Source organism: Salvelinus alpinus, chromosome 30, assembly GCF_045679555.1.
Source record: "Salvelinus alpinus chromosome 30, SLU_Salpinus.1, whole genome shotgun sequence".
Lineage (NCBI taxonomy): Eukaryota > Metazoa > Chordata > Actinopteri > Salmoniformes > Salmonidae > Salvelinus > Salvelinus alpinus.
This window is the reverse complement of record NC_092115.1, coordinates 15,485,225-15,509,833: the sequence shown is the minus strand read 5'-3', so window position 1 is coordinate 15,509,833 and position 24,609 is coordinate 15,485,225. Positions and strand designations below refer to the sequence as shown.

The window sequence follows — 24,609 nt, the reverse complement described above, 5'->3', positions numbered from 1 at the left end:
GAACATCCCAGTATTCATACCTAAATCCTTTCATAAACAACTGGACTCAATTATCAATCCTTTCATCTGGGATTATAAAACACACAGGATAGGTAAAAAACACCTCTGCAAATCCAAAATGGAAGGAGGATTGTCTCTCCCAAATTTTATATTTTATTACTGGGCCGCTAACCTCCGCGCTGTTACGTTTTTGCTGGATGATGCACGTCCCTCACCCAGCTGGCTTGGTATGGAGCGGGAGGAGTGTCACCCCTTCTCTATTGGTGCTGTGATTTTGTCGCCTGTCAATCTGGAGAGGTCACTTTATCGTAACAATCCTATTATACATAGCACAGTCCGAATCTGGAAGCAAATTAAAACCCACTTTGAGCTTAGACCATTGTCATTCATGCTCCCTGTTGCCAGGAACCCCTCCTTTGCCCCCTCTAACCTTGATAACACCTTTGAGCAATGGGGAGAGTTGGGGATAAGTACCATAGGGGATTTATATATAGAAGGGACCTTTGCTTCCTTTGAGTTGCTGAGGGAAACTTATAATCTTCCTAGAAGTAACTTTTTCAGATACCTACAAATCAGAGACTATGTTAGAAAACACCTCCCAACATTTGGGAACGCTAAGCCTTCCATGTTTGACGGATGCATAAAGACATCCCCCACCTCAGACAAACTGATATCTCGTTTATATGATGCTTTTCAATCTGTTAGCACACCTTCTACAGATGCCATTAAGGCAAAATGGGAGGAAGAACTAGGGACTGACATTTCGGTGGCAGACTGGGAAGATAGCTTGGAATATATCCACACCTGCTCCATTAACTCCAGACATCGTCTCATACAATTCAAGGTATTACACAGATTACACTATTCCAAAACCAAACTGCATAGGATATTTCCTGATACATCCCCTATGTGTGATAAATGTCAGGCTGCACAGGGTACACTACTCCACTGCTTTGCCCTATGCTCTAGCTTGTATGGTTACTGGTGTGGAATTTTTAGGATCCTCTCTGAAGTTCTGGAGACTTCAATTGACCCAGACCCGCTTCTAATAATCCTGGGAGTGTCTGATTCCCTAAACGGATTAACCAACCCTCAAAAACAACTAATCTCTTACAGTCTCATTTCGGCAAAAAAACGAATCTTGTTGTTTTGGAAAAAGAGGGAAGCGCCCACTACCAAATTATGGCTCAGCGAATTGTCAAACACTGTACACTTAGAAAGAATTAGATATATTCTGAACAATAAATTATCAACATTTGATAAAATCTGGCAGCCTTTCCTCTCTTACTTGGACCATTCGGCGCTGTGAATTTGTACTTTTTAACGCACTCTCAATTGTAATATTTTAATCCACCTTTGGGCAGCATGTGCTGGCACCGCCACCCGAGCAGTCGGGAGGGGAATAAGGGGAAGGGATAAGGGGGGGAGGGATAAAGGGGGGGAAGAAGTGGGGGGTGACACCTACCCTCTTTCTTTCTACCTGTCCTTATTCTGTATGTCTTGTAATATTTGTTTTGTACCCAGAACTCTGGGTCTTTTTGTTTCTGTCTGCTCTTTTATGTTTAGATAAGAATTGTATACCTGTCTTATACCTATACACCATTCTTGTGTGTGCTCAATAAAAAATATTTGAACAGGAGGTGTACCTGTGGATGTATTTCAAGGCCTACCTTCAAACTCAGTGCCTCTGCTTGACATCATGGGAAAATCAAAATAAATCAGCCAAGACGTCAGAAAAAAAATGTAGACCTCCACAAGTCTGGTTCATCCTTGGGAGCAATTTCCAAATGCCTGACGGTACCACGTTCATCTGTACAAACAATAGTACGCAAGTATAAACACCATGGGACCACGCAGCCGTCATACTGCTCAGGAAGGAGACGCCTTCTGTCTCCTAGAGATGAACGTACTTTGGTGCGAAAAGTGCAAATCAATCCCAGAACAACAGCAAAGGACCTTGTGAAGATGCTGGAGGAGACAGGTACAAAAGTATCTATATCCACTGTAAAACGAGTCCTATATCGACAACCTGAAAGGCTGCTCAGCAAGGAAGAAGCCACCGCTCCAAAACCGCCATAAAAGAGCCAGACTACGGTTTGGAACTGCACATGGGGACAAAGATCGTACTTTTTGGAGAAATGTCCTCTGGTCTGATGAAACAAAAATAGAACTGTTTGGCCATAATTACCATCGTTATGTTTGGAGGAAAAAGGGGGAGGCTTACAAGCCGAAGAACACCATCCCAACCGTGAAGCACGGGGGTGGCAACATCATATTGTGGGGGTGCTTTGCTGCAGGAGGGACTGGTGCACTTCACAAAATAGATGGCATGAGGAAGGAAAATTATGTGGATACGCTGAAGCAACATCTCAAGACATCAGTCAGGAGGGTAAAGCTTGGTTGCGAATGGGTCTTCCAAATGGACAATGACCCCAAGCATACTTCCAAAGTTGTGGCAAATGGCTCAAGGACAACAAAGTCAAGGTATTGGAGTGGCCATCACAAAGCCCTGACCTCAATCCTATAGAACATTTGTGGGCAGAACTGAAAAAGCGTGTGCGAGCAAGGAGGCCTACAAACCTGACTCAGTTACACCAGCTCTGTCAGGAGGAATGAGCCAAAATTCACCCAACTTATTGTGGGAAGCTTGTGGAAGGCTACCCAAAACGTTTGACCCAAGTTAAACAATTTAAAGGCAATGTTACCAAATACTAAGTGAGTGTATGTAAACTTCTGACCCACTGGGAATGTGATGAAAGAAATAACAGCTTAAATAAATCCTTCTCTCTACTATTATCCTGACATTCTTAAAATAAAGTGGTGATCCTAACTGACCTAAGACAGGACATTTTTACTAGGATTAAATGTCAGGAATTGTGAAAAACCGAGTTTAAATGTATTTGGCTAAGGTGTATGTAAAGTTCTGACTTCAACTGTACAGCAGCAACCAAACTCCCAGCCTGGTCTCATAGACTAGACGTAACATAGTGAATGTAAATCCGACACACTCAAATTAGTATGATACTGTATGTTAGGTTTGGCATGGTTACATAAGACAGATGGTTACTTAAAGCAAAAACAAAAGTATGGTGGTTTGTCGTGCGTATAACGCGAATGTCTAGCAGATGAAAGGTTGCTAGTTCGAATCTCATCAGGGACAAATTTAACATTTTAGCTAATTAGCAATATTTCAACGACTTACTACTTATTAGCTACTTTGCAACCAAAGTTCCCTCTAATTTTTTTCGGCACTGAGCAAATTTCAGGTCTGCTGAGTGCAAACTTGAACTTTGTGAAAATTCTGTGCAACTTCCAGCGCGCATTGACTGTGAACACTGAGGCTGTACCCGCTTTATGTTACAGTTTTAATTGTGGCCATGTAGGCTACTGTGGCAATTTAATCATAATGTAGGCCTACCAGAGTGGTCTACCATCTAAAACAATGGAGAAAATGCATCCCATAACATTTTAACATTGAAGTAGCTGTTCTATCATTCTGCCTACAGTAGAAGCCAGTGTGTGGTGTTCAATGTAGGCCTACATTCCATGAGACTTAAAAAAACAAAGCATGCAGGGCTTACATTTACATTTTAGTCATTTAGCAGACGCTCTTATCCAGAGCGACTTACAGTAGAGTGCATACATTTTATTACATTTTTACATACTGAGACAAGGATATCCCTACCGGCCAAGAGCAGACGCTCTTATCCAGAAGTTACTATGATAATGAATAGGATTATTATTAATTACGATTACTTATTTGTTTATTTGTATTAGTTGATTTATTGGTTCACCAAGGCCTATCAGAAATGTCCTTGAAATGTTAGCGAAGACCAATGAAAAGGAAAGGATAGGGCTACATATACGAAAATATTGGAAATGTTTTCTTTCATGGGACAAACACTGAACTCTGAATTCACTCCACTTGTATTTTTTTTCCAGCCTCATCCAGTGATGTTAACTACTGTACATATAATTATAGGATGTTTTTGCTCCTACGGTATGCGGTTGTATCATAACATATCTGTTGACCTTGCCTGTTGTAGGTTTCTTTTCTGCGCTATTTTGGGGACAAAGTAATCTATGAGTCTCATTAAAAACAAACATATAAATAATATATACCGCAGGACAAGTCGACCTATAGCAAAACATTCTCCCGTCCCTGGTTCCTTTCATGCTTTGGGATCAAAAGAAACGGCAAATGTGTCTTTAGGTGTGCTTGATCAATGTTCAGCAGTCGACAGTTTGACATTAACCTGTTTATCCACTTGTCCTTCAGACAAGGAGGTGACTAAAAATGTTGTTGTGTTGTTTAATGCAAGAAACCACTTTACAAAATAAAAAGCATTATTATTCCCATACCATTATTACAGAGAATGAGACAAATTATGCTTCCCTCTGCCTATTGGCTACTTAGCTTATTCAAGCCTGTCTTCGAATACAACACTGCCCTTTTAAGACAAAATAGCTCTTTACCTGACTCGCCTTTCAAAGATGTCTAGAAATGTACAAGTTTTGTGCTCTTGTAGGAAGCAATCACCCCTATTGCTGACTACGAATGATCTATAACTGGACTAATAACTCACTAACTAACAAAGAATATGAACACAATGTGCACACATGGCTACATGCAGCTCTCGCTTTGATCTAAAAACAAGCGCATATACTCACGACCACTCATGCTGTAAACACAGTCCAGTTCAAAGTAAATGGCACAGATCCCATAGGGCGGCACACAATTGGTCCAGCATCGTCAGGGTTAGGGTTTGGCCGGGGTAGGCCGTCATTGTAAAAAATAATTTGTTCTTAACTGACTTGCCTAGTTAAATAATGGTTACATTTTTTAAAATCCATATATGGCAATGGTCTATTTGCATATAGGCCTACTGCAGCTCTGATTGGTTATGCCGCACCGGTCTGTGTAGATTACGGGCTGAGTAGCGCTTGTCAATGAAATAGAATTCTACTCTGATGCATTTTGCCTAGAACAAAGTTTGCATAGTTTGTTTTGTTTCAGTATGTTGCATTGGAAGTGGCTAATTTTACGTTGATTCGATCACAATTGGCACAGTAAAGGGAAATGTTGATAGTGTTAACAGGACAAACTCCAGAACAGTGGTCACCAACCTTTTCTGAGTCAAGATCACTTTCTGAGTCAAAATGCAAGCCGAGATCTGCCACTCAGATTTTTTTTATTTTTAAATATGACTTAAAAATCGTAAGCCTATGCAACATTAACCAATTAAAAACTACTGTAGCAATGAGGTTTGTGCAGTAATGTCACGCCCTGGCCTTAGTATTATTTGTTTTCTTTATTATTTTAGTTAGGTCAGGGTGTGACATGGGGTATGTGTATGTTTTGGGTGATTATATGGTATAGGGGGTGTTGGTTGTAGTGTATGGGTTTGTGTTGAGTGTATGTGTCTAGGTATGTCTATGGTTGAGTGTAGGTGTTTAGGAAAGTCTATGGTTGCCTGATTTGGTTCTCAATCAGAGACAGCTGGTTATTGTTGTCTCTGATTGGGAGCCATATTTAAGGTAGCCATAGGCTTTAGGTGTTTGTGGGTAATTGTCTATGTTGAACGTTTGTAGCCTGTGTGTGTGCACTACGTTTATAGCTTCACGGTCGTTTGTTGTTTTGTATAAGTGTTTCGTTTCGTGTTTCATCTTCGTCGTTCTAATAAAAGAAGATGTATTCATATCCCGCTGCGCCTTGGTCCGTCTCTCCTCCACACGATCGTGACAAGTAAACTATAGGCCCAATACATTATCACCGCATATTGGCTTTGCTTGAATTTCCGTGCCATTGCATTGTTGTTCGGGCCATTTTTAAAATGTGAGGTAGGCTATATGATCACACAGGTAATATATCCGTTGTGCTGTATTTTCACTCAGCACAGCTGAGGAATACATTTAAATAATTTGCTTTTTATGTTTATTTAACTGGGCTAATAGTGTCTGCATCTGATGGTCAGTCTCAGCAGAGGGAGAGAGCAAGAGACTGAAGCTCTGCCTATCAGCATCCCTCCGCTCTCCCTTTCCTCCAGTGACACTCACCAAAAAGTGACACCGTCTTCCAGCTGATGGCGAAACTTAAGTTGCACCATATTATTTCTGCCTCATGCAAAAATGTATGTTGTTACTCCGATGAACAAAGAAAGTGAAATATTTCTTGATATTAAAAAAGACCCAAGCCGCTAATAATAACATCAACACAAGCCTATAGATACTTTCCTACTCATTCATTACTGCTGCAGTGCTTGTTGTAGCGCTGAGTGGAAATAGGAAAAACATGCATTTTATGGCTTATGAAAGTGTTGAATACAAAGTGTTGACAGTTCTGAGTAAGAACTTAAACATCAACTCACTAATAAAAACAGCATCTCTTTGCTGTATTCATTGACAGTTTCTCTTTAGTCATGGTTTTAAACGTTTTGAAATCTCACAGTATAAGCTATAGGCCTATTCTGCACTTAATTTGCTATATGGGCCTGCCATGACGGTAGAGTTTGTACCTTCAGACACATAAAATGGTTAAAAATGCCAACAGTTTGCCCACCAGGCCACAGGGCAGCTGAATCGGTGCACCTACCGACAAAAGCCCGAGACAAAAAAGAAAGAAAGTGTAACCTATAAATGTTTGTGTTTTTTTTACCCCCTTTTCTCCCCAATTTCATGGTATCCAATTGGTAGTAACAGTCTTGTCTCATCGGTGGAACTCCCGTACGGACTTGGGAGAGGCGAAGGTCGAGAGCCGTGTGTCCTCCGAAACACAACCCAGCCAAGCCGCACTGCTTCTTGACACAAGCCTGCTTAACCCGGAAGCCAGCCGCACCAATGTGTCGGAGGAAACACTGTAGAGCCGGCGACCGTGTCAGCGTGCATTGCGCCCGGGTCGCCACAGGAGTCGCTAGAGTGAGATATCATTGTGTTTTTTACAGAAATGTTTGGCGATCGACTAGAAATGCCGGTTGGTGACCACTGCTCTAGAAAGTTGAGTGAAGTCCAATTTCGTGCTTCTCTCTGTGGGCTGATGTTTCTGCATGGCAGGCTGCGTGGCAGTCTCGGGGCTACTGCGCACGTGCGCAGCTTAGAGGGAACGTTGTTTGCAACTACTTAGCATGCTAGCTAACCCTAACCTTAACCCTTTTAGCTAACCCTAACCATTTAACCTAACTCCTCAATTTAACCCTAACTCATAGCCTAGATAACCCTCCCCTAGTCTTAATCCTTTTAGCTAACCCTAACCATTTAACCTAACTCCTCAATTTAACCCTAACTCATAGCCTAGCTAACGTTAGCCAACTAACTACAATTTGCAACATAGCATACATTTAGCAAATTCGCAACATATAGTTCGTTTTGCAAATTCGTAATATATTGTACGTTTTGTAAAATCCTAGCAAATAATACGATTTGTAATTCGTAACATATCATACGAAATGGATGATGGACATCCACAAATGAATAACATAACATATCATACTAAATGGAGTGTCTCGGATTTACTTACAGAATAATAGGAAATTGCTTATGATACTGAATTGGGCTAAGGATGTTGGATAACGTTGTTGGTAGGTATCCGAATGAGTTCAGTATGCCATTTTCATTTGAGACTAAGTGTAATGTCATGGATTATCAAGATAATATTCTAAAGACTCGAATTGAATTGACAACAACACTAAGGCTGCGTTTAGACAGCCAGCACAATTATGATATTTTTTTCCACTCATATCAGCTCTGAAAAAGAGCTGATGTGAAAAGATCTGATGTGATTGGTCAAAAGACTAATTTGTGGGAAAAAAAACATCAGAATTGATCTGCCTTTCTGTCACTGAAGTGATATAAATGGACACTGAATTGACTTTACTTTTTTTTATCCGTGTTTTTATGATGTTATTGTAGACAAAACTAACTGCGGTTTATAACAATGTAATAACACATGAATCATGATAATTTGTCTCATGTAGGCTAAACTAAAATATTCGGATAAATGTTTTATGCCGTAATGAATATTTTTTAACTATGTTCTCGTTTGGATGTAGCCTACTAATGTTAGTGATATAAACATTCTCAGAATTCCAAACCCCTTCAACGAGCCAAGGAGGTCCTTTACACTAAAAAAATGTGTCTCAAGAGTAGTATCATTACGTCATTCAGTAGCTCGTTTTGGTAGTTCCTCTACTCAAACTTTTCCCGACGGTGATTCAAGACTCCAAGACTCGGTGATTCAAGGCTGGTTGGACCATAGGATACTCCCACCATTCAGGAATGTGGGACTTTCCTTCCATATAAGGACTTTTTGATATCAATCACGAGTCACTACCTAGACTGAGAAAGGGAAAGGTGGAGCCTAAAATCGATTAACGAAGCGTAGAAGTTCGTGTAAGCATTTTTATTGGTTGCAAGAAAAAAGAAAGGAAGTGTTTAGTTCACTCCGGAGTTTAACTGGAAGAGAAACGAAAATAAAACTATTTGCACAAAGAAACTGTTACAAAGTATCTATACGAAAAACAAAGTAACTCGTTTATAATAATGTCTGGCTCATCATTTAACAGAGGTCCTGCTTATGGGTTTTCTGCAGAAGTCAAAAGCAAGGTAAGTGTTCACGGAAGGGAGTAAAGTGCGAATGAATCATTTGCCTTATGGTAGTAGCCTATAACGTTAGTGAGGTTTATTACGGAAAACTTGATTTATTTATTGAAAAATGTGTATGCCTAGGTCTTTTAGGCTACATAGGCTATGATGTTCTGCTGAGTGTAAAGATAATTACGTGGAACGTGGAAAGCTACTATACTTTTGGAATGACCTAAAAAATACAGCGGAAAACTTTTATCAAATTACAAGTTTTACCGGCTGTGCACTATGCATATATGTTTGATAACACTGTTCATTAATATGACAAAATGCTAATTTAAAAAAACTTTAGTTTGGTTTAAGTTGTTTTACTTTTGGGAAGCGCTTAAAAAGGCATGGGCGTTGCCCGTGTTGGCAATGTATATTTTCTTGTGGCAAGTTAAAATCCCTATACGGTCCCATTACATAGAGAAACTGGTCAGTACAACAGTGTAGGTCTTTCATGCATCCATCCATGTCCCTGAGTCTGATGTCACCGATCCAGAGGTCACACAGTCCTATCACGAGAACAACTGCTGCCTCCTGCGCTGGGGTGGATTGGGGCCTTGGTGAATGGCTATTGTAGTGCGCAGTGCGTCTACGTGCGTACTTTGACAATTGGCACCACAAAACAATCCAAATAGAAATATGTTCTCTTTCAGAACATGTGCACTTTCAAAAGTAAACGTTGACAGGAGACAGTGCCAGTGTTTTCTGGTGGAAGGTAGTATAGCTGTTAGAGAGGCGAGCCAGCAACCGGAGGGTTGCCAGTTCGAATCCCGGCCCGACTGGAAAAATTTGTCGGGAAGTGAGCAGGCAACTGGAGGTTTGCTTCTATCAAATCGGTTGGACCTTGTGTGTACTTGACCAATTAAGTGATATTCAACTTAATCTATCTGCAAATGTCCTTCATCCAAAACATCAACGACAGTGTGGATGGCACAACCAGGAGTTAAACTACTACTGTACCCCTCGGGCCAATTCTAACTGTTTTATCACAAATTTACAGTGAAGATTTAGAGCGTTTGTGTTCCTGTACTTATTATTTTTTGTAATCGTGTGTTACGCTTTTACAGTGTAATAGGAGAAATGAAATTGAAACGCTTTGCAAAGTTCCCCAACCTGGCTCTTCACTTATGTAAATAGAGAATAATGACTAATATTGTTTTAGTTTTTATCTTTCATAAACAACAAACTTTACCCATCATGTTCCAAGTTATGTTATACAAAGGAATACTCAGGTCCCCACGTTACTACCCTGATCCGTTTCACTGCAGATTACACATAGCAGATACATGTGCATTATGTTCTTCTGTGTCTGAGACCTAGCAATGTGTCTTTTAGACCACCAGCTGATTTATTGTTTGCATTCCTTGGCTGAGTCCTTATATTGGCAAGGGTTTTCCATTGGTCCTCAGAACACAGTGTACGGGTAGCCAAGTGGATGTAAAGCTGGTGGTTTCCTCTCATATCAATGAATGATGTCCATTGTCTCTGGTATTTCCTGCCGTTAATGATGTAGCAATGCAATGTGAAGTATTGAAGTGTTGTTATTCAAGGAGTTTTTCAAGGGAGCCCCTTGACAATAATAGATGGTAGGTGAAATGATGGTTAACCCAAACGTCTAGTGGATCAGTTCCAACAAGACTACCAAATATGTTTTTTGAGAACGTAATAGTGGTCCATGTTCAATCCATTTGATTTAAACTCCTTCAACTCGGCGTCCTAACGGTCTCATTCCACATGATCTAAATTGCGCCACGGAATGAATTCCTTGAGTTCACCATGCCTCTCTAAATTACATCTTTCAAATGTCCTGTGGGCAATTAAAGCAGTCAATGTTGTTTTAATTTGAGGATAATCAAATGAAGCAAATATATAATGAAAGGACCGGTTTTCCCAGGAAGTCCTTTATTCGGTTGTACTTAAAGTTCCGCTTCACATTTTAGCCTTGGGGGGAAATTTGTGGAGAATATTTTGACCCTATTCCTCAGTCTTACTATTCTTTGGTATGTATTTGTAACTTCAACCTCAAAATGTGTTGTTTAGAGATACTATAGAGGCCTTTAAAAAAAAAAAAAACTTTCTGTACCAACATTGCAGTGTTTTTGCATTTCTATTTGTAGTAGCATTTTCACAGTAAGATCGACACCACAGATATATGACGTTTTCTAAACGTTGCTTTTAGTGCCAGTTTCCATCTTCACACTTATTTATTTCGATTATTTACTCAACCAAAGTATTTACAAATCAGGATAACACTTTGCATTCCTTGTTGAGAGGGTGTTTAGTGTCAAATTGCATAGTTTAACTCGCCCCTATACCATGCAGCTGCCTTCCTGTGCTTCAAGGAGATTTAAGTGGTTCACCGAACAGGATGTGTGCGCGTTTTGTGTTTGAGCTAATGTCAGTGTCGGCTCTGTAAGGGCTGTTAAACAGCAAGAATAACACATAAAGTTATCCCAATTGGTTGACACCGTGAATCAGGGTTTTGGGGCCGCCCATAATAAACTCTTGAGAGAGAATTTTAACACGCACAAACCATAATATTGTTTATTTTTGCTGTGGTTCTGAAAATGAAAACCACCCACTACCAAGTCATCAATTGATGAGTACTTCCACACATACGTTAGTAGCACTTTTTTATACGGGAAGTACCTGGTAAAATAGTAATTACACTGTAATAATCTATGAATTACTTGTTTGTTTCTTTGGGATTCATTCAAACAAGCAGCAATGGCCACCATTAGGTACCAGATAATTCTACACAATTGGGAACTATTTGTAGTACCCATTGGAAAGTTTTCTCCTAAATACCAGTGGAAACATTACTGTAAAATAAAGTGTAACCTACATGTTGTGCAACTTTTTCCAAGATGTAAAGGTCTCCTATAATGAACTTTTGACCTTCCCCAGATTGCCGGAAAGTACGACCCTCAGAGAGAGGAGGAGCTAAAGGTCTGGATCGAGGATACGACCGGATGTGACATCGGGGAAGACTTCCAGAAAGGCCTGAAAAATGGCGTCATCTTGTGCAAGTACGTTTCTGAATAGGGCCAGGATCCGTCATCATGTCCCTATGTATAATGTGTACAATTTGGCTTCATTGACCCATAAAGCTACACATTTTATGGCACCAGCCAATGCATTCAACCAAAGACATCACTCATAAACGTTCTGCTAGCTACAACATTATACATCAAATCATACAATCCATTGCATATGTCCTGTCTGTCCTCCTTGCTGTGGGTTTTACTGTAATATAGACCCTTTTATCCTCTGATTCCTTCTGTTGCCTATGAGGTGCTGCAGTCTAAGTAAGCAAACTCTCTTCCTCCCCTAGGCTGATCAACAAACTTCAACCTGGCTCTGTGAAAAAGATCAACTCGTCCACCATGAACTGGCATCAGGTGAGCTGCTTGGCTTGTTCTCTCTACGTGAACAGACTTGAACTGTACTTTACCAGCTGGTTTTACAGTTAGAGAATATATCTGAGCTGTTGTGCTGACCAAGCCTGTTTTTTTACTAGCTTAAAAGCAGAGGTATATTATTATTATTATTATTATTAGAGGTGCAACTCTCTGGACCAGTGAGTTTACTGAAATAGAATTTGGGTTCGAATATGAAATATAGTGAGACCTCGTGTGCCAGAGATATCCTTTTAGCTCAATGGCTTAATTCTTTGTGATAGCCTCGTTATAGGTGTGACTTCCTAAAATATACCTTCATGCAATTATTGAGAAGCTCTTTACTCATCTTATCTTCTTATGCACTTGTCTGGTTCTAGCTGGAGAACATCACCAACTTCATCAAATCTATCCAAATGTACGGCCTGAAGCCCCATGATATCTTTGAGGCCAACGATCTGTTTGAAAGTGGGAACATGACCCAGGTCCAGAGCACACTGCTGTCTCTCGCTGGCACGGTAACTTTTTAAACTAATTTTTATGGTTGCATCCCTCATGAGAATCTTCTATATTTGAACTGTGTAATTTCCACTTGCATGAATCGCTTGACCTTGCAGTAATGCTCTGTTCAACATGTCAGGTTTTGTCTTCGTAAAGATTTTCCAGAAGCTAAAATAATGGTGTCTCGTCTTCTTCAACATATGGTGTCAGAAACGGGATGTAAATACAGCCCCCTCCTGAATAAGCTCCTAGAATTGTGTCCAGTAAAATCTTGAGGCATCCAACAGTGACTGGATTTCTGTACACTTTCCCCTGCAGGCCAAGACCAAGGGCTGCCAGTCCCGAGTGGACATTGGGGTGAAGTACGCAGACAAACAGGAGAGGCTATTCGACGAGGAGAAGATGAAGGCCGGACAGTGTGTCATCGGACTGCAGGCAAGAGGGAATGTGTTGACAGTGATACCACTGAAGAGCATGTTGTTCTTTTTGCTGTTGCCAGCTCTGTTGCCGTCTTGCCAAACAAAACATCAGTAGCAAAGCTGACCAAGACATATTGCTAACAGCCTTTATAACAGGCTAAGGCAGAGACAGACTGGCATCCATGCTATTGTTCTTATAAAACTCATATTTCATTTAATCTTTTCATAACTTCTATTTGTTTTGGATATTTCTTATTGAAGGGTTGCATGTAGGGTTACATCAATGATTCCTAACTTTTATAAGCCCTTTGGCATGACTTCTATTTCTGCCAAGAACAATATTGTTGATTTGATGATATCTACTCAGGCATTCTCGGTCTGTCTGAAAGTCTCCATCTAAGAGGGGTTGTAATTTTCCACTCATCCTTGGCTGTTTTCCTTTTATAACTGATATGTCTCTCTCCGCAGATGGGGACGAATAAGTGTGCCAGCCAGGCGGGCATGAATGCATACGGCACCAGGAGGCACCTCTACGATCCCAAGGCTCACATCCTGCCCCCCATGGACAACTCCACCATCAGTCTGCAAATGGGCACCAACAAGGGGGCCAGTCAGGTAAAAGTCCATGTGTAGAAAAGCAAATGCAAGTTCTCATTAATTTCACCATGTCTTAAAACTCAATCAAGGTATCAATATTGTCAATGGGGGACATAACTGCACTAGTAGACTTAGGCTTTTACTAATGGATTCTTGCTTATTTTAATTCACTGCTACATATGAATTAGTTATCTTCCTCTACTCAGGCTGGCATGACAGCTCCAGGAACCCGCCGTGCCATCTATGACCAGAAGCTGGGCACAGACAAATGTGACAACAGCACCATGTCACTGCAGATGGGCTCCAACGCAGGCGCCAATCAGAGCGGGCAGAACTTTGGCCTGGGTCGTCAGATCTACAATGCTAAGTACTGCCCCAAGAACGAGGAGGAGCAGAATGGGGCCGGAGCCGAATATGTCCCTGACTACCAAGACGAGGGTTACCAAGAATACAAAGATGAAGCGGTGCCGGTGTACCAGCAAGAGGGGACAGATTATTAAAAGGGGGGTTGTGCTGGTTGAAAACAGAAGAAACATCAAGAAAGGGTTTTTCAAAGTTATTTGTTACATAGGATTTTCCGCCTTTTGGTTGATCTCCTTTTGGTATTGGACAATAGTGCCCTCTTGCCCTCATTTAAGCGCCGTTTAGGACCAATGTTAGACATATCTCACATGTACTATGCATTAGTAGGTTTTTATATTCCTGTTGAAATAGCTATGCTTATGTGTTTTTAAACTGTAACTACTAAAGACAGTACTGGTGTCTGGGCTGTGATTAGCTTTTATATCCCAGTAATTAGCTTTTAGTAAAGTACCAAAGCCCTCTTGCCAGTTTCCCCATTGACAACTGTTTGCCAACTAATGTAAATTGGTACATTTAAACGTTTATGCCAATTTATTTTTTTATCTTCAGGCAAATATTGCCTGGAATCCATCTTCGAAAGGACCCAATAGAATTCAATTATTAAAAATCCTCAGTTCAAAAATGGACTGTTCCATAGTTGTAATTTACCTATCCTTGTACCAAAGGTCATATTGTTAATGTAACCTATATACATTTATATTACCATAATTGATGTGAATAAGAATGTGAATTTGTGGTAATTGTTTGTATCCATTCAGTATTTTTACATGGTAATATATAAGACAACAAGATGTATCTGTTTGGACCTTGGAAACAAACCACCGTCCACTTTTTTATGTATGCCAACTGTATACTTTATTTGGAGGAAATATTTCCTTTGTTTGCATAACCAGAACAACTGGAGCCAAGGTTTTCTTTGGCTTAGAGTATCTTGAAAAAAAACATTCAGGCTTTCAACATTCCAAGCTGGATACTGGATTCATTTTGTCAATTTTCTTCATTGTGTAATGTTTTAATGGATTCACTGATGACTGATAAGAGGACCAAACATATTTTTGATTTTGAACTCTGTCATTCAAAGTGATTATTTATATATAGTTTTGTTAAGTGTTTTTGTTTTGTACCGACTCTGAAGGGAAATTTGCTCTTACTACCTTTTTGGTTTTATATATATTCCTTGGGTTTTTCTTTCGATCCATATTTTCATTATGGATAGAAACATTTATAGAAGTTGGGAAATATGTGTGAATAAAGTGTAATAAAGACGTACATTGTATACAAACCAGCCTGATGTGCCAATTAGTTACAATTATAGGGTGTCTCATTAGTTACATGGTTATCATAACTTAGGCTACGATCATTAGTTCATGTGGCTTTAATTAGGACATAAACAATGTCTGCATTCCATAGCCTAACATACTAATAATTGCATGGTATGTGAAAAATGCAGTTTTGTAGGCATGGGGTTTTGAGTCATTTGGGTCACTGATGGAATAGAGAAGTACACTAAATTACCAAAAGTATGTGGACACCTGTTCGACGAACATCTCATTCCAAAATCATGGGCATTAATATGGAGTTTGTGCCACCTTTGCTGCCTCCATTCTTCTGGGAAGGCTTTCCACTAGATGTTGGAACATTGCTGCGGGGCCTTGCTTCCATTCAGCCACGAGCATGCTTCCAATTCATCCCAATGGTGTTTGAGGGGGTTGAGGTCAGGGCTCTGTGCAGGTCAGTCAAGTTCTTCCACACCGATCTCGGCAAACCATTTCTGTATGGACCTCGCTTTGTGCCCTAGGGGCATTGTCAAAAGGGCCTTCCCCAAACTGTTGCCACAAAGTTGGAAGCACAGAATCGTCTAGATTCCAGCCATTACAATGAGCCTATCCTCCTATAGCTCCTCCCACCAGCCTCCTCTGGTACCAGGTAAGGTGGGTTGATATCATATAGAATTTCTTAGCAATTTTCATACAGACATACGGGTATTACATGTCTTGTTCTTGCACATGTTTGTTTCTGGGTTGTCCACCCACAGCAGAAGCTCTGTTGTATGGCACTTTGCAGTTTCAGAAGGAGATCACGCGGAAGAAGAAAATTAAGATCTGGTACCGAAATCAGGACCTCTTTCTACATGGTGTATTTATAGCTGGTGATTGACTTTATACGGCACATAATCAGGATAACATTGTACTGTGTATGAACATTATCAGGTGTGGTGGGCTGGGTGTCTTTAATAAAATGTGTTTTCTCTTACCACCTGCATTTGTGTTATTCCATGCTAGATATATTTTTGTGTGACAGCTGTAATAAAAGGTGACACAAATTGTTTAGCTGTTTGTTTTCATTTGGATATCTCCTATAGAAGTATCCCGACTATGGTGAGTGACTTCAACTTGAATGGAAGTTGCACTGTTTGATGTTTGATGAAGATAAAAGTAAATTTTCTTGTACAATACCTCCACCTACTGGTCCAGTGAAATATACAAATATTTTGTCTGGCCGGAAATAGATAGCCGGATGTCCTTGCGAGTCGCGCGATATTAGCACAAACGAGACTTCGGAACATTCTTTTCACCGGAGCATCAGGCAAAATGGTAGGTCCCCAATTTTACAAGAACCCGAATTTGACAATCTATGTCCATCTCAGCTAAGTTATAATACATTTTAATTATTAAACCATACAGTGCAATGCATCACTACGTATCAATCGATACATTGGTGAATTTTAGGATGAAATATTATTGACGCTACCATAAAGCTTGGGATGCATGTTATTAAGCTCATACGGTTGCCTGCAGTGCTAATGCTAGCTTGCTGTTTATTTACTGAGTCAGGTTTTGTCTTTAGGATAATTTATTTATTTCACCTTTATTTAACCAGGTAGGTTAGTTGAGAACAAGTTCTCATTTACAACTGCGACCTGGCCAAGATAAAGCACAGCAGTTCGACACACAACAACACAGAGTCGGAATAAACAAACATACAGTCAATAATACAGAAAAAGTCTATATACAGTGTGTGCAAATGAGGTAAGATAAGGGAGGTAAGGCAATAAATAGGCCATGGTGGCGAAGTAATTATAATATACCAATTAAACACTGGAGTGATGGATGTGCAGAAGATGAATGTGCAAGTAGAGATACTGGGGTGCAAAGGAGCAAGATACATAAATAAATACAGTATGGGGATGAAGTAGTTGGATGGGCTACTTACAGATGGGCTATGTACAGGTGCAGTGATCTGTGAGCTGCTCTGACAGCTGGTGCGGGAGATATGAGTCCAGCTTCAGTGATTTTTGCAGTTCGTTCCAGTCATTAGCAGCGGAGACCTGTAAGGAAAGGCGGCCAAAGGAGGAATTGGCTTTGGGGGTGACCAGTGAAATATACCTGCTGGAGCGTGTGCTACAGGTGGGTGCTGTTATGGTGACCAGTGAGCTGAGATAAGGCGGAGCTTTACCTAGCAAAGACTTGTAGATGACCTGGAGCCAAAGGGTTAGGCGACGAGTATGAAGCGAGGGCAAGCCAATGAGAGCATACAGGTCGCAGTGGTGGGTAATATATGGGGCTTTGGTGACAAAACGGATGGCACTGTGATAGACTGCATCCAATTTGTTGAGTAGAGTGTTGGAGGCTATTTTGTAAATTACATCACCGAAGTCATGGATCGATAGGATGGTCAGTTTTACTAGGGTATGTTTGGCAGCATGAGTGAAGGATGCTTTGTTGCGAAATAGGAAGCCGATTCTAGATGTAATTTTGGATTGGATATGCTTAATGTGAGTCTGGAAGGAGAGTTTACAGTCTAGCCAGACACCTAGGTATTTGTAGTTGTCCACATATTCTAAGTCAGAACCATCCAGAGTAGTGATGCTGGACGGTTGAAGAGCATGCATTTAGTTTTACTTGCATTTAAGAGCAGTTGGAGGCCACGGAAGGAGAGTTGTATGGCATTGAAGCTCGTCTGGAGGTTAGTTAACAGAGTGTCCAAAGAAGGGCCAGAGGTATACAGAATGGTGTCGTCTGCGTAGAGGTGGATCAGAGAATCACCAGCAGCAAGAGTGACATCATTGATGTATACAGAGAAGAGAGTCGGCCTGAGAATTGAACCCTGTGGTACCCCAATAGAGACTGCCAGAGGTCCGGACAACAGGCCCTCTGATTTGATAATGAGCTCTATCAGAGCAGTAGTTGGTGAACCAGGCGAGGCAGTCATTTGAGAAACCAAGGCTGTTGAGTCTGCCGATAAGAATGTGGTGATTGACAGAGTCGAAAGCCTTGGCCAGGTCGATGAATACAGCTGCACAGTAATGTATTTTATCGATGGCGGTTATTATATCGTTTAGGACCTTGAGCTTGGCTGAGGTGCACCCATGACCAGCTCTGAAACCAGATTGCATGGAGGAGAAGGTACGGTGGGATTCGAAATGGTTGGTAATCTATTTAACTTGGCTTTCGAAGACCTTAGAAAGGCAGGGTAGAATAGATATACAGTAATCCCTCGTTTATCGCGGGGGTTACGTTCCGAAAATGACCCGCGATAAGTGAAATCCGCGAAATAGAAAACTTTTTTTTTTTTTACAATTAGCAACTATTACATGTATACAAATACAGTGACTCACGTGTAGGCCGTTTCACTGCTCTTCAGACTGGGCCGCTGCATCCTGACTGCGCTCTGCAGTGTTCTCTTCTTCTGAAGCCCGCGGTGCAGGTGTGTTTGTTCGGGAGAAGAACATAGTGATAGGCAGCTGTTGTCGCTCTTTTTTCTTCTTTGCAAAAAGATCCTTGTACACCGACATGCCACCATCGATTACGTTGGAGAACTGTAATGAACGGCTCATCAAAGGGTCCCATTCCTCAGCTACTCGCTTAAGTTCAGTGGCCATTCGCACCATGGTTGCTAAGCGACCAAGCGTTAGTCCTTCCTTCCTTCCTGGCCAACTTAATGTAAATTTGCCAAGCTGTTTTATGTACGTACACATAACTGCACGAGACGACAAAATGATAGCACAATTCGTAGCATGTTTTGATACAAGAAGCGGGAGTGAGTTTTTAGCGAATCAGAATGCAGAGCACAATGCACCAAAAAAAAAAAAAAATGCATTATGAAAATCCGCGAAATAGCGAATCCGCGATAAGTGAACCGCGAAGTGGCGAGGGATCACTGTAGGTCTGTAGCAGTTTGGGTCTAGAGCAGGGGTGGGCAAACTTTTTGATTCGCGGGCCACAATGGGTTCTAAAATTTGACAGAGGGGCCGGGCCAGGAGCATTTGGAGGGAGTGTTTGGGCCGGATATACTAAAGCATTAAATGTAGTGTGTGCAAACCTCATAGCACAGTAAGAACACTACAACCCAATTTATTAACTGTCTTTCAAATGTGAAAAATAGCCCTTATCAGTTAATAAATTTGTCTCAAGGAATATGCAAGATATGGCATTTACATACTATTTCGCAGATACCGGGATGAGGAAATGTAAATAGATTAAAATAACATACGCACTGTGATTTATCAAGATTGCGTCTGTTTTTAATAAGTTTCAATCGAAGGTGCAAAGTTAAAGAAATCAACATTTATTGAAAAATGGAATCACTTTCAACATTCAAAACATATTATTACACAACGAAATACTCAAGCTCAATAATATCTACTTGTGTTAAACTCCGCAAAATCATGGATGGATTGTCCTGACCGCGCGCTCTACAAACTCGCCACGGACGCCCTCGCCTTCACGCGCAAACAGTACACGTGTATCGTTGCCAAGCACACAGACATAGGCTGTATTAAATATCCTACCTGCAGCTGAAAATTTAAATTAAGAGCGATGTGCGGCGTGTTAATAAAGCTACTGTACCGCTGCTGTGCGTAAATGCGCATTGCTCTTAATTAAAAGACGCACTTCCAAACTTTCCATATGCATTTTTTCATAACACAGCAGAAAAACTCACCATTTCAGTGGGAACAGTGTTGTTGGTCTCCCTTTTTTGCCAGTGCATCAAAGTCTGGAGTTAGTTTTGTTGTGGCAATTCTCGCTTAATGGTGACGTGAAACGAAGTGAAAATTAAAGTGAAATAAAGAGAAATACGCGCCACTCCAACAACGGTCAATGTGTTTTGAGTGCGCCATCTATTGGGGAAACGTGGGCATTGCAGGGAAAGGGGGAAAAAAGGAGGTTTTTACTATAATTTGGACAAGTTCGGCGGGCCGGATTAAAAAGCCTAACGGGCCGTAGTTTGCCCATGTCTGGTCTAGAGTGTCTCCCCCTTTGAAGAGGGTGATGATCGCGGCAGCTTTCCAATCTTTGGGAATCTCAGACGATACGAAGAGAGGTTGAACAGGCTAGTAATAGGGGTTGCAACATATCTAGCCCGGCTGATTTGTAGGCGTCTAGATTTTGCAGCTCTTTCAGAACATCAGCTATCTGGATTTGGGTGAAGGAGAAATGGGGGGGGCTTGGGCGAGTTGCTGTGGGAGGTGCAGGGCAGTTGATCGAGGTAGGGGAAAGCATGGCCAGCTGTAGAAAAATGCTTATTGAAATTCGCAATTATAGTGGATTTATCAGTGTTTCCTAGCCTCAGTGCAGTGGGCAGCTGGGGGGAGGTGCTCTTATTCTCCATGGACTTTAGTGTCCCAGAACTTTTTTGTGCTACAGGAAAGCAAATTTCTGTTTGAAAAAGCTAGCCTTAGCTTACCTAACTGCCTGTGTATATTGGTTCCTAACTTCCCCGAAAAGTTGCATATCACGGGGATTCCGAAGTCAGCACAACAGCACTCTACTAACACATAGTGGCTATAACTATTATTAATGATATTCCTAATGAACGTCTCGTTTTAACACTCATTTTCGTTGGCCCTCAATATCCACTGTGTTAAAGTAGTTTGTGTGATTTCCCTAGGCGGATGTCGAGATCAAGAAGAAGCGTACCTTCAGGAAGTTCACCTACAGAGGTGTGGACCTGGACCAGCTTCTGGACATGTCCTAGTGAGTAAATCAATTCATCCAGTAAATGCGCCACTACATTTGGAAATAATGCTGTTTGCATTGTGGTATTTTGGTGAAAGCTCAGCCCTTTCTGAGTGTAACCATCATACCAATGCTAGATGAACCCCATCTTGCAGAAGGGTGAGGTCTGACAGTGGCGTTCTCTCTTTCGAAAGTTGGGTACATTATTATGGCAACTGGTATGCTGTGTTCCATTTTCTTTTGTTTTCTCAATTTTGCATGTAATACAATACATATCGTTACATAATTAGTTGGACTATTGACTAAATATGTGAAATTCTAGAGGCCATTTTGGTGCAGTCTGGATTCATTTAAATGTTTAATTAACTTCCCTGTAGAAGTCTCCAGTCTGCTATTTGGACCTAATGCTGAATGTTAATCTGAAAGTATGCCTGACTGCATCATGCCTCTTCTCCAGTGAACAGCTGATGCAGCTGTACTGCGCCCGCCAGAGGAGGAGACTTAACCGTGGCCTTCGCCGCAAGCAGCAGTCCCTCCTGAAGCGCCTGCGTAAGGCCAAGAAGGAGGCTCCCCCGATGGAGAAGCCCGAGGTGGTGAAGACTCACCTTAGGGACATGGTCATCCTGCCTGAGATGGTCGGCTCAATGGTCGGAGTGTACAACGGCAAGACCTTCAACCAGGTTGAAATCAAGGTGAGGTTTTGGGAAAGGTCTGTGGATAGGCTTGGGCGGTTTCCAGATTGTCATACCTTCATATCAACCTTGTGTTGTCCTGGGATATTTGGTAATACCGACACTGAACACAAGGGGTGCTATTTTGGGGCCCCCAGGTGGGGCAGCGGTCTGGTGGCGCACAATTTGGCCCAGCGTCGTCCAGGTTTGGTCTGGCATTGTAAATAAGACTTTGTTCTTAACTGACTTGCCTAGTTAAATAAATAAAAAATGTCTAACCTCACTGGGCCTCTAATCCAAAGGTTAGCAATGCTAATAGGTTCATGTAAAATTCCATATTGAATGCTAGCTAAATGCTAAAGAGTGCATTGTGAACATTTTATAGTCTCTGACATTAACTATTTACAGTACAGACATCCCAGCTCAAAGTTATACAAGGAACTAAAAAATGCTACTCAGTTTGCTGCACTCACAAAACATTTTTAGACAGCAAGGCTTTTGATCCAAAAGGAGGTTCTCTGCTGTTACCAAGAGAAGTTGGTTTTGCGAGAAGCTAACCAGGTAGCACGATACCTAATGCACAACTGCATAGCAGTTAGCACATTTCAGACAGTTAATGTAATAGTAATAAGATACACTATGGCCAAAAGTATGTGGACACCCCTTCAAGTTATTGGATTCAACTATTTCAGCCACACCCGTTGCTGACAGGTGTTTAAAATCAAGCACACCGCCATGCAATCTCCATAGACAAACATTGGCAGTAGAATAGTCTGAACTGAAGAGCTCAGTGACTCAACGTGGCACCGTCATAGGATGCCACCTTTCCAACAAGTCAGTTTGTCTATTTTCTGCCCTGCTAGAGCTGCCCCGGTCAACTGTAAGTGCTGTTATTATGAAGTGGAAACGTCTAGGAGCAATAACGGCTCAGCCGCAAAGTGGTAGGCCACACAAGTTTATTTAACTAGGCAAGTCGGGTTAAGAACAAATTCTTATTTTCAATGAAGGCCTAGGAACAGTGGGTTAACTGGCTTGTTCAGGGGCAGAACGACAGATTTTTTTCCTTGTCAACCTCGGGGATTCAATCTTGCAACCTTTCGGTTAATAGTCCAACGCTCTAACCACTAGGCTACCTGCCCCCACAAGCTCACAGAACAGGACCGCCAAGTGCTGAAACGTGTAGCGCATTTATTTTTTTATGTCCTCTGTTGCAACACTCACTACCAAGTTCCAAACTGCCCCTGGAAGCAACTTCAGCACAATAACCGTTTGTTAGGAGCTTCATGAAATGGGTTTCCATGGCCGAGCAGCCGCACACAAGCCTAAGATCACCATGCACAATGTCAAGACTCTGCTGAAGCTCGCTGCCATTGAACTCTAGAGCAGTGGAACCGTGTTCTCTGGTGTGATGAATCACGCTTCACCATCTGGCAGTCCGATAGACGAATCTGTGTTTGGCAGGTGCCAGGAGAACGCTACCTGCCCGAATGCATAGTACCGACTGTGAAGTTTGGTGGAGAATGAATAATGATCTGTGGCTGTTTTTCGTGGTTTGGGCTAAGCCCCTTAGTTCCAGTGAAGGGAGTCTTAATGCTACAGCATACAGTGACATTCTAGATTCTGTGCCTCTAACTTTGTGGCAATGGTTTGGGGAAGGCCCTTTCCTGTTTCAGCATGACAATACCCCTGTGCAAAAAGCGAGGTCCCTACAGAAATGGTTTGTTGAGATCGGTGTGGAAGAACTTGACTGGCCTGCACAGAGCCCTGACCTCAACCCCATCGAACAATTTTGGGGTGAATTGGAACACAGGCTGCAAGCCAGGCCTAATCGCCCAACATCAGTGCCCGGCCTCACTAATGCTCTTGTGGCTTAATGGAAGTCTCTGCAGCAATGTTCTTCCTTGTGGAAAGCCTTTCCAGAAAAGTGGAGGCTGTGATATCAGCAAAGGGGGGACCAACTCCATAAAAAAATGTACCTTTATTTATACAGGTTTTTCTCATTGAGATAACATCTATTTTCCAGGAGAGACCTGGTCCATATCAATGCCCATGATTTTGGAATGCGATTTTTACACGTGTCCACATACTTTTGGCATTGTAGTGTATCTAGCTGGCAAATATTTAGTTGTGAATTCCATACTATAACTAGATCACCTGGCGCGTGCTGCACAGCAGTGAGTGACTGAAGGCTCCGGTCTCGTCACTGTGCTTGTAAACAAACATCATGTTACTGGGGACTACCAGTAGGCTTCATAATGAATATGTGATGGGTGAAATGACGAAAGCAATCTGCTTTATCTCCTAGTTAAAAAGTAATGACAAATATTCAAATTCATTAAACTTCAAATATAGTTTTAATCGATATGGAAAAACCTTCCCGTGGCTATTTCCAAATTCCCCGTTATACTGTCCAAGCCTACTAGACACCACAATGGCCCCTCCCGAGATTACAATTGTAAATAACTTTTTGTATTTTACTTTTTGCTAGGGATTTTGCATCCATTGACCTGCATGTCACTTGCCTATTACTTGATTTGCCTCACTGTATTTTTGAAGCCTTTGGTAACAATCACAGATTTTTGTGTAGTCCATAAATGTTTTGGTCCTGCATCAGTCTTGGCCTTAAGTTTTATGTCTGAAGCTGTCGGTGCACAATGTACTGTGGTAGTTGTGGTACAGGTGTATTCTAGTTGTCTAGTAACAGGATTGTCCTGCTCCATACTAACAATTTTACATTTCTCTCCAGCCTGAGATGTGCGGCCACTACCTGGGGGAGTTCTCTATCACCTACAAGCCAGTCAAGCACGGTCGTCCCGGTATCGGAGCTACACATTCTTCCCGTTTCATCCCACTGAAATAGAAGGGCTGCTGTCTTTGTATAAATAAAAATGAGGTCCCCACATTTTTCTGTTGGCTTTTAATTTAAACATGTTTTGTTCTGTTTGCCTGAATTTGTATCCATTGAAAAGGGGTCTAATGACACTAAATTAATTTCGTTTTCAAGGTCTGAGTACATATGTGCCAATGTGTTAACTTTTTTTTGGGGGGGGGGGGGGTTTAAAAGAAATAATAATCC

At 41.4% G+C, this 24,609-nt stretch overlaps 2 protein-coding genes and 1 non-coding gene across 5 annotated transcripts; all 3 read left to right on the top strand.

The window, feature by feature from the left end:
* Positions 1-8,216: 8,216 nt before the first annotated feature.
* LOC139560549 (calponin-2-like) lies at positions 8,217-15,185 on the top strand. The gene is made up of 7 exons (XM_071377414.1): positions 8,217-8,598; positions 11,533-11,654; positions 11,960-12,026; positions 12,404-12,541; positions 12,843-12,959; positions 13,412-13,558; positions 13,747-15,185. The coding sequence occupies exons 1-7, from the start codon at positions 8,536-8,538 to the stop codon at positions 14,038-14,040; spliced, it is 948 nt and encodes a 315-aa protein (XP_071233515.1). The 5' UTR covers positions 8,217-8,535; the 3' UTR covers positions 14,041-15,185.
* Positions 15,186-16,383: 1,198 nt separating this feature from the next.
* LOC139560550 (small ribosomal subunit protein uS19) lies at positions 16,384-24,435 on the top strand. 3 transcript variants are annotated; one of them, XM_071377418.1, is made up of 4 exons: positions 16,384-16,497; positions 20,795-20,880; positions 21,320-21,554; positions 24,280-24,435. In XM_071377418.1, exons 1-4 carry the CDS (start codon positions 16,495-16,497, stop codon positions 24,391-24,393), a joined length of 438 nt encoding a protein of 145 aa, XP_071233519.1. In that variant the 5' UTR covers positions 16,384-16,494; the 3' UTR covers positions 24,394-24,435. The 3 variants fall into 3 exon arrangements, with proteins under 3 accessions (XP_071233519.1, XP_071233518.1, XP_071233517.1); XM_071377417.1 differs by lacking the exon at positions 16,384-16,497 and adding an exon at positions 18,250-18,309; XM_071377416.1 differs by lacking the exon at positions 16,384-16,497 and adding an exon at positions 18,250-18,329.
* Positions 20,936-21,068, top strand: LOC139560684 (small nucleolar RNA SNORA35). Its single transcript, XR_011672023.1, has one exon. It is a non-coding gene; the product is annotated as a small nucleolar RNA SNORA35 (small nucleolar RNA).
* Positions 24,436-24,609: the final 174 nt, after the last annotated feature.